At 36.9% G+C, this 11,177-nt stretch overlaps 1 protein-coding gene across 1 annotated transcript in view; it reads left to right on the top strand.

Annotated features, from left to right (window-relative positions):
• Window positions 1-11,177, top strand: part of LOC110038663 (TOM1-like protein 2) — a 99,335-nt gene that overhangs the window by 2,662 nt on the left and 85,496 nt on the right. The window contains exons 4-6 of the mRNA XM_020743560.1: window positions 181-259; window positions 7,882-8,005; window positions 8,089-8,189. Of these exons, the coding sequence (XP_020599219.1) occupies window positions 181-259; window positions 7,882-8,005; window positions 8,089-8,189 (304 nt within the window). The remainder of the gene's footprint in view (window positions 1-180; window positions 260-7,881; window positions 8,006-8,088; window positions 8,190-11,177) is intronic.

Here is an 11,177-nt window from a genome sequence, read left to right as displayed (position 1 = left end):
TATATATTGTTAAGTAGAAGCAAACATTTTACAGCGCTTGATTTTTCAATAATTTGCAAACATGAATTATTCATGGTTATCTTTCTTATTTGTTCTTTTGTATCTACTGTGCTTATGTATGTAGGCCCATATGCAGTTTCTTAGCATACAAGTGTTTTTTTTCTTATTTCTGGTAATCAGGCAAGCAAAAGATGTGTTGAAATGCGTTAAAAAACGACTTGGGCACAAGAATGCAAACACTCAACTTTTTACTGTAAGGGTAAGCACCTTCTCATTTTTACCAATACTTATTTGTTATACAAATATTTTACACAATTTTGGTTATTGATTCTGCTGTTGAATAACATTTATGATTTTATGTTCCTCATTATATAACTCTAATGTATATAATTTTCTTGCTTCAGTTAATTGAATTTATCAACATTTGTTATATTGGATTTTTGATTCTCCTAATCATATATGGATCCATTTTTTATTTAATAACTAGAAAAATGGATACTTGTTTTTCAAGTCACATGAGAGAGTTACCAACACATATTTTTATTCAATAATCATTCAATGATGCCTTTGATTTCTTCCTAGTATTAAAACATGAGTTCTAAAGTCTTAAAAGCCTTTTGGAGATGCAGAGGATGGTGGAAAGTCGCATGAAGATGATAGGTAGAGAAGTTTGCTGAAAGACCATGACTTGCATAACTTCTTTTGTATCTGATTATCTACGATTAAGTGTTTACTTGAAATGTCAGGCTAGGCCTAATAGTTTTAGGGATAGTTATTTATGTGAATGTAAGCACTGTTGTCTTTACTGTCAGGGTAAGCATCTGTACTCATTTATATTCATTACAAAAAAAATCTTTCACTCGAATTTGGACATTGATGCTGCTGTTCAGTAAAATTGATGATTTTAAATCCCTCATTAGAACTACTATCAGAACCATTATGTTGCTTCTGTAAAAGGAACTTATTAACAATGGTTTGTCTATTCTTTTTCTCACAATTATATTTTGATCCATCTCTCAATTACTAGCTAGCAAAGTGAGTTTTTTTTTTATTGTCGCATTCGTATTGGAGAGTTACCATCAGATTTTTTTATTTAATAATCAGCAGGTATTGTACTTGAACATTTATCACGATTGCAACACATGCTCTTAAATTTGTGGTGGTTGAATTATATATTAGCATCTTAGTGTTGTACGAAGATTCGACACACACAGGTAAAAAAAAATTGACAGAGAAGACAACTTGAGTTTTTATGTGAAAAATCTAAAGGGGCAAAACCATGGGGTTTGGCTCAATTGAAATGATTCCATTATGCAGATGTTGGTTACAAAACTTTATCCACTCAGAGAAGACAACTTGAGTTTTTATGTGAAAAATCTGAAGGGACAAAACCATGGGGTTTGGCCCAATTGAAATGATTCCATCATGCAGATGTTGGTTACAAAACTTTATCCACCCCTTGAATAACTGGAAGCAATATTACACAAGTGGGATATGACTTTCTCTAAGACAAGTGACAAATATTGAGAAAGTGGCATTGTCTTTATTGCTGTGAGAAAAGCTGACGATAGGTCGAGTGCCAGAAAGTCTGATGCCAATGTTGGCGGTAGCGGCGGCGATGGTGATGGTCAGGCAGTGGAGGCCTGGTAGTGGTGACAACCAGAAGGCGGTAATTGGGCAATGGTGGTCCTTCAGCGGTGGCGGTCAGACGACAGTGATATGGCTGTGGTGAAGAATAGATGATAATGTACGGATGGTTTGGCGATGACCATGTGATGTTGGCTAGAAAATAATGGTCCAGCAAAGGCCATGCTCTACGTTGGTGGTCGGGCTGCGACGGTGGTCAAACGATGGTGGTCTGGTGGCGACAACAGTGATTCGACCGTGGTTGCGACTAGAGTGTTGTGGTTGGGCAACGGTGGTTCAGCGGTGGGGGTGATTTAAGGATGTTGGCTGGGAAGCGGTGGTTCGGCGCTGCGGCGACTTGAAGACTGTGGCCTGGCAGTTGAGCGGTTGGTCCGACAGAGTCGGCTGCTAGTTGGTGGTGGCTAGAAAGTGGCAATTGTGGTCCAACGAGGGAGTTGACTTGATGACGATGGCCGGTCAACGATGGTCTGGCGGCGGCGGTTCTACATCAGTAGCCCGACAGTGGCGATGATGGTTCGACGAGGGCAACAGATTAACTGCGGTGGCGTAGTAGTGGCAACGGTGGTCTTACAGTGGAAGGGCAGTGCGACGACGACGGCGACGACTAGTTGGTGCTGGTGGGGTGGTATCGATAGTGTTCCGACTGTGGGGCGGCTCAACGACGGTGGTTGGGTAACAATGGTGGCTTGATTGCGGTAATTGATTAGCGGCTTCGTTGGTCGTGGTGGTTTGACAGTGGTGAAGCTCAAGAATCCCTAAGAGTTTGAAGCTTCTTCAGCTTCTCTTTCAGGCCCAGGCCCCCTTTCATGAAGGGAGTTGTGGTCTATTTATAGATTTTGTGAGAGATGCCATCTTTAATTACTTCATGAATCTGGATCACTCTATCAAACAACCCAGAGTGATCCCTTTGATCATATGATATTGTATGAGTATTTAAGTGTTTTAATGATGTGAAATTCGAGTGATTTTGGGTCCTTTGGATTCGGATCAACATGACACTTGATTTGATTATAAGCTTGTCAATTTTTGATTCCATTTGACCATTCAATTGCCTCTAGTTGCGCTTAAATGACTTGATCTGGGCTTGATTAGACTCGGATCGAGCTAATTTTGGCTTCATCGGGCTCGCCTTGTCGAAATGGTTCATTTGAATATAAGTTTGTTAGAGTTGGGGTCCGAATGATCTTGAATTTGAATTTGGAACGTTTATATTTGAAATGCTTTAAAATTTGGGCGTGATTAAAATAGTTTTTTGAGGACATATCACTAAGGAAGGTGGAAAGTCACATGAGTGTTATAGGTAGAGATTTTGCTGAAGTTCATATCTTGATTGGCATGACATCTTTTGCATCTGATTGGCTAGGATTAGCTTTAGTTGAAATATCAATGACACTGTTCCAACGCTCCTAAAAGGCATTTAGAAGGAAATTTAGTGAGGAAGTGATTGTGGAATAGCGAGGGAATGAAACATGGAAATTTGACGGCATCTGATTGGCTAGGATTAGCTTTAGTTGAAATAACAATGACACTGTTCCAACGCTCCTAAAGGCATTTAGAAGGAAATTTAGTGAGGAAGACATGGAAATTTGACACCGTTTGGAGAGGGAGATGCGATAAAAGCTGCTGTTAGACAGCAATTGGGAGAGTTTAGAGGCTGCCCAGATTGAAAACAACGGTAAATGATGAAACGAGGAAGTGCGGACGTTGAGAGGGATCTACCACCTATTCTGGACAAGTTACAAATACACTGCTTGCAATAAGGAGATACAACACTCGAAAAACATAAATTAGAGAAAATGCCTCTCAAACTTCATAAAATTAACAAAACTGAAATCCCAAACAACCTATTACAACATATAAAGAAGTTCCCTCATAGAAAAATACCTAATTCGAAACATGAGAAATATGTAAGAACCAAAAAAGGAAGAAACAAATAAATGAAACTTGCTCAATAAATGAAGGAAAAAAAAAAAACAATAAGATTTTCCCTTAGTTAGAATCTTGCGATGGTGGCTCCGCATGATTCCACAGGATCGTGAGATCCCTCTGTTTGGGATAGCGGGATGGTGGATCCTGACAATTCAAAATTGTGGGATTTGCAATCTCATAATGCCATAAATGCTCCTGCATCAATCAGGCTAGGTGTTATAGTTTTAATCTATGATTGATGGCTTCCCTTGAAAGGTTTTTCTGCTGGAATCGTTTTTATCCCTTACAAAATGACTTTGGCACACGAATTTGGACACACAACTTTTTACTGTCAGGGCAAGTTCCTTTAATCATTTATACCATCAATTATTTGTTAAAAATATTTTTCTCAAAGTTCTTTTTGTTGAGAAACATTGTTGATTTTAACTTATTGTAATTTCTAATGAAACTATCTTCTTGCATCATTAAACTAAAATTATCAATAAGCATTGTATTATATTTTTTTTCCCACAAGCATGTATAGATCCATCTTTTATTTAATACTTAAAAGGTGACTGCTTATTTTTCCTGTCAGATGAGAGAGTTATCATCACGTAATTTTATTCAATACTTTGCTGACGATGTACTTGAGTCTTCCTTAATATTACAATTATAATCCTAAAGGTCAGTTGCAATTTGGAGATGAAATGAAAGGTGGAAACTCTTATGAGGTTGATTGGTAGAGAAGATTGATTAAAGGTGGTACCTTGACCTGCATGACATCTTGTGCATCAGATTGACTAGGATTAAATGTTTAGTTAAAATATCAGGCTATGTCTTATAATTTTAATTTATGATAAAGAAATTATCTTGAAACTCACCCTTGATAAGTTGTGCTGCTGGAATAAAATAAAAAAAAATAAAGCAAAAGATTGAGCTGTGGAATAGTACTCTAACTACCACAAGCTAAAGGGAAACTTTTTGATGATGTTTGAGTACGGTGCCTTAGTCTCCTAGGAAACTATTGCCATTTCCAACTATACTTTTAGAGTGCGTTTTGGGCAGCGGCTGTTTTTCGAAGAAGCAATAGGCAAGCTACTTTTTGGAGAAACAACCTCTTAAGTGTAGTCAGAAAGCTGCTGTTGGAATAACAAGAATCTATTTGGATAATCAGCTGTGCTGCAGCTTCTAATGAAAAAGACTGTTCTATGTAATTTATGTAAATAAATACAGTTTTCAAAATAATTACATCAGAAGAATAAAACAAGTCCAGTGATCCCAACAATATGTGCGTGTTTCGTGTGTAATTACTTTAATTTCAATTCCAGACAACGGCGCAAAAAACTTAACTCTCACTGCCTGTGTGTGCTTGCACCATTAATTCTCGACAGAGTGCTATTTAACAAATAATTCTCATTTTTCTCCATAATTTAATTTTACACGCCAAGAATACTACGTATGTGCATGTATTGTTCAATTAATATAGAGCTTTCTTTCAAATAGCCTGAGTATCGATCTCACGAGGAAAGGTGTTAATTTGTAACGACTTCTGTAGAAGTTCTAGTATACAATAACTCGTCTTAGCCTGAAATTTTTGAAAAAAAATTAATTTTCCTAAATTCACTACTTTAATCTAAAATTAAAGTTAACTAAATTGAATAAAAACCTAATCTACGGTGGCTGGTTAAATTTTGGAAAGTTCTTATATAATCAAAATTCATTCCCTTTTGCAATGAGATAATGACATAAGCAGTAGAATAATTTATAGAATTATGTAATAGCTTTTGTGCCAACAAGGAACATGTCTACCTATCTTTTTTCGAGTATATTGATAAGCTTAATATTCTATTAGGTTTACACAACTAGCAAAGATGCGAAGGTGGTTAAAAAACCTTACAACTCATGGTACGGAACCCATTCACTTACATTAATTGTCACCTGGAAGCTCATAATAGAAATAGATCATGAAGTATATTTCCTTTAAAAGTTGCATCACCGCCTAAGTACTTCATCGTAGCCAACCGAACAATGTGAGTGCCCTTAAGTTATGAAGTCTTCCGAGTCTTAATCTCAACTTACAACACATTTTAACATAACATATAGCCAATATGTTATGCCAATGAAACAACTAAAATATTACTCGTCACATGGAAATTAAAATTATTCTATCATAAAACATTTTTTCCTACGTATGCCACTATTTCATAACTAGAGGAAAGAATAAAGAAAATTACTCACTAAGCATGGAGAAAACACATTGATTCTTTGTTATAAATGACATTGAAATCATACAATTATATTTTCAATAATTCAAAGAAAATACAAAAAAAAGTACAAGACTTATCTTTACAGAAGATTCACTCCCTCATTGCATAGCAAACAACAATCCCTTACACACCTCTAATCTCTAAAAGATAAACACAAGAAATAAAGAAATCTCTCAATTCCTCCTCTTGTCTCTTCTTCCTAAGTGCCAATAGTCACTAAGAACTCCGAAAGACAAACACACATCACACATGTGAATACATAAGAATTGAGTGGTATGTATGTATGTATATGCCCCAAAAAGAATTCATTACAGATGGAGGAAACCACCAACCGGGCAGCCCCATCAACACCACCTCCACATAACAATGAAGCCCCATCGTCACCACCTCCACATAACAGGGAAGCCCTTGTTTTCACCACCTCCACATGACAGAGAGCCCCTGTCGTCACCAACTCAAGTAGCACACCATCTCAAGCACCACATCACCAAGATAAAAATAAGTTCATCACATGCACATCACACATGTAAATATATAGGAATTGAGTGCTATGTAAATGCCCCGAAAAGAAATTCATCACACCTGGAGGAAAAAGACCATCAGGGAAGCCCCATCGATAGCAAACCACCAACATAGAGGAAAACCGAGAAGCTCAACAGGGTTAGAAAAAGGTAAAATAGAAAGCAAGATACCACCACATCATAGGACAAACAACATCGCCACATTGTATAATCGAGAAAGAATGGAAGGTGAACGATACATACAGAGAGAGGCGGAAACAGTGATGACGAACAGAGGTGAAAAGTGTCGAAGAACTGCAAATGTGCCCTAAAACCACATCGAAAGTCGTATGGAGGGAGAGGGGACGAGGGGTATTATCTAGGATATAGGGCGCCCTTTAGCAAATTTAAGCTAGATAGGTTAATAATTTCTCACCCAAACCTCAATCCATGCTGCAGAATGGAGGCAACCCCGGTTGTTCACCATTTCTCCATTCCGATAACATGTGGCGACAAAAGGCAGTGGAAAAGAGAGCCCCCAAACGGTCAGATGGTTCTCAAAATGAAAAGCAGGGCAAAATAGGCTCCTAACAAGCTAAGAAATAAATAATGGTTGATCTGATGGAAAATGGTTCTTACAGAAGGTTAAAACTATCCGCATTAAACTCCCCATCTTTTCCTTCTCCCTACTGCTTTTTGTCCATTTTGGTGGACCTGTGGCTTGGATGACACCTTAGGATATCAAGTCCTTGAACCAGCTTTTCTAAATAACATTTTATGCATGATTTGCACATGTATTGTGCATAGCTCTATGTTTCTTGCTTGAACCTTTGCTACTATTTGCCTGGAGGCTATACCCCTTTTGTGCAATAATTGGAGTATTCTTTCTTGGTTTAGGTTTTCCATAGCCTTTTGTGCAATAATTGGAGTATTCTTTCTTGGTTTAGGTTTTCCATAGCCTTTTGTGCAATAATTGGAGTATTCTTTCTTGGTTTAGGTTTTCCATAGTTATGATATGTCTGATGCATGCACTACATTAGCCACCGTATATGGGCTTGGATATTGGATATATGACTTGAACCATTATTTTAACTTAACACAAATTAATCATAATTGGGTTGATGTCATAACTTTTTTTTTGTATTTTTGTCAATCCATACTTCTCTGTACAGATTTGTTTCCAGGTCATACCATCAAGAAGTTGGCAATTGATTTGTAGAAGTACTGTATATTTCTCCATGCAGGTCAATGAATGATTATCGTATGTGCTTTATTTTTCTCCTTGTCTGCTCCTATTTATTCACTCATTGATTGTTTAACTTACCCCGGGTCAGTCATTTGTGGTGTTGACAGCATTCATGGAGGGTAGAGAGGGATAGCTTTCTTTTCCGTTCTTTCTTTTATTTTGGATATTGACTTCATTTTATGACATGATCAGAAACCAAGGGTGCCACTATGATTTTTTGGTAGTTGGATTGGAGGCTGATTTCTTTGTCATGTGTTGACTTCCCTATATTTAACTGTTGGCATGACCATGTGGAAATTTTTTTTGATTGCAGTTGTTGGAGATGTTGATGAATAATTGTGGAGAACATATCCACAGACAAGTGATTGATACTGGTCTTCTCCCAATACTTGTGAAAATTGTCAAGAGGAAGGTTTACCCATTTTTTGTTATCACTTGTGATACACATGTACTTCACTTGCTTATCTAATTCTTTTTCGTTGTGTATGACTAGGAAATATTTTTCTATGTTTCTTGACAGATAAAGAAAGAATATTTCTTCTACTGGATGCAACACAGACGTCTCTTGGTGGGGCTAAAGGAAGGTTCCCACAGTATTATGCTGCCTACTATGACCTTGTGGCAAGTAGTAAACCTATGAATACAAACTTTATTTGAAACTATATGTTGTAGTATTCTAATATACTGCATATGTTTTGATCTGGAACTTGAATATTGTTTATATTTTACTTATGTTTGATAGATTTATAAGATTTTAATGGCTTTGATTCACTTGTTTACAGTCAAGCCAATAGAGAGATCATTGTGGAGATGAGGTTCCCTTTGCACAACTCTCCCTCAGACGCTCATAGTCCTCCTAGAGAAGTAAAATCAATGGATAATTAATACTTTATATAGGGATGCAAGAAAATTAGAGAAATAAAAATACTATTTTATTTACATTGACTCGCTGAGATCTGTCGTTGATCAATTTCTGCCCTTGATGCCTGTTCGAGCATGCAACTCAGCAACGGTGGGCTCCCATTCAAACTCTTACCTCTGTTAACATGTAAAAAAAAATAAGTATCAGATAATTATATAAATGAATTATCGAGTATTGAATGAATCATACGAACTTTCTCCTGTACTCGGTGTATGGGACTAAACCTTCATTATGTAATGAGGCACCCATATCCCCACACTCGGATGCTCGGTTTTGCTGGGCCATCTCCCACTTTCTAATATACTCTGGAGTAGACCACACTCTAGTCAATTCAACTCACACATCCTCTGCTATCCATACATGCCTCTGATTTTTCTTGTGAATTGCAGTGAACATATGTTCTGATGTTTCCCTCTTGATTGAACGTTCTTCTTGATCTGTTGATGAAGTTCGACTTCCCATCATAAATTGCTTTGTAAAAGTAATTTGAAGCAATTTTTATTATTAAAACATAATTTTAATTTATAGTTGCAATTTAAAATCAATTCTTTTTATTTTCAAACTCTCGAAACCGCATGTCTTAAATCTTGATTGAGATCTTCTTCCAAGAAAGGTACGAAACATCATATCCGCTTGTGATGATCTTTGTGATGCAGTGGATGGGTTGCCTAGATAGATAAAATCTAAAATACAAATACAACAACAACAACAAAGCCTTCATCCCACTATGTGGGGTCAACTACATGAATCCTTTTTCTCCATTGCGTCCTATTTAGTGTCATATTTTCATTTAGTTCTAATAAATAAGATCATTAAGATCATTTTTTTTTACAATAAGCCCAAGTCTTTCTAGGTCTACCTCTGCCTTTCTTAACGTAAGTCGAATCTAAAACATCTACTCTCCTAATCATATCATTTGATGGTCGACGTTTAATGTGTCCAAACCATCTAAGATGAGTCTCTCTAATTTTGTCCATCACTGGAGCTACACCAACCCTATCATGGATATATTCATTTCTCATTTTGTCTCTAAGTGTAAAGCCACTCATCCACCTAATCATTCACATCTCGAAAACACTTAACTCAGTATTATGCTTCTCTTTTAAAGCCCAACATTCAGCGTCATAGAGCATGACAGGTCTTAGCATTGCAGGTCTCACCACCATCTAATAAAATTTTCCTTTCAGTCTAAGAGGAACATTTCTATCACACAACCACTTCAACCAATCAACTTGAATTCTACTATTAACATCCCCATCTATATCACCATCGCTTTGAACAAAAGACCGGAGATATCTAAATTGTTCACGCCTTTTAATAATTTGATCACCCAAAGTTACATTTTTGTCACTAGAGCTACTATTACTAAAAATACATTCCATGTATTCAGCTTTAGTTCTACTCAAATGAAGGCCTTTAGAATCCAATGTAGACCTCCATAATTCAAGTTTTTTCCTGGATTCTTTCTCTCGTCTTATCCACGAGAACGATATTATCAACAAAAAGGAAACACCAAGGTACATCCTCCTGTAGATGTCCAGTAAGACCACCCATAACTAAAGAAAAAGATATGGACTTAAAATCGATCCGTGATGTAATCCAATAGAAATAGGAAAATATTTGGTCAATCCTCCTTCAGTTCGAACACAAGTTATAGCTTTAGCATACATATCCTTAATAACTTGAATATAAGTCATAACAACACCATTCTTCTCAAGAACTCTCCAAGGGATAACTCTTGAAACTTTATCGTAAACTTTTTCTAAATCAATAAAAATCAAATGTTGATCCTCCTTGTTATCTCTGAACTTCTCCATCAAACCTCTCAATAAATGTATAACTTCCATGGTAACCTGCCTGACATAAATCCAAATTGATTATAAGAAATCTAAAATACAAATATTGGTAAAATATTATAATAGAAAACTAATAAAAATTACTTTAAGTTAATTAGGTTACTCATGAGTCTCATTTTGGCTATATGTATATGCATCTCGAGTCGTCCTGCTTAGGAGGAGTGGAAAGGGCTAGGCTCAGATGAGGGCTGAGGTGGCGGTGTGCTAGGGATTGAAGGCGTGTGGAAGCCCGATGTAGTTGGAGTGGGAGCAAGAGGCATGGTAGGATCCAGTGTGGTGGTGTAGAGGTGATTGTCATGGTGCAACTTGGTTGTGAAGGGGAGTAGGATATTTTCTTACTTCTTCGGGTAACTTGACAGAATTGGTCTGTGTGCCAGCCGCTAATCACCCCCACCCCAAGCCATTTGTAACGAGAAGAAATAAATTGATCAGAATTATGCTAAGTAGGAAATAAAAGATATATATACATATATATATATATATATATATAGTAGAAGGAGCATTATACGTCTCCCTGCATGTTGATCAGCAAAAAACAGTACAAAATACATAGTTGGGACAGGTCCCCTATCTCAAAAAACCAAAAATACAGACAGAGACCTATAGAGGTGACCGTACACTAAACACTGATCTAAACATCAAAAGGCTTTTTTTTATATATATATAGCAGTGTGGGAGTATATATATAAAGCTGAATCAAACAAAACAGACAACTGATTAAAGAGCCAGAGGACAGAAGGTGCAGTAAGAACATGAGACTAGCTGGCAGTGATTTTGAGATTGGGGGCCTCAATGGTATCACCATGGAGTAAAAAGAGCTAATGGGGTAGG

The sequence above is a fragment of the Phalaenopsis equestris genome, unplaced genomic scaffold, assembly GCF_001263595.1.
Source record: "Phalaenopsis equestris unplaced genomic scaffold, ASM126359v1 Scaffold233416, whole genome shotgun sequence".
NCBI lineage: Eukaryota > Viridiplantae > Streptophyta > Magnoliopsida > Asparagales > Orchidaceae > Phalaenopsis > Phalaenopsis equestris.
Note: the sequence above shows the minus strand (reverse complement) of the source record. Positions and strands in the feature narration are given on the sequence as shown.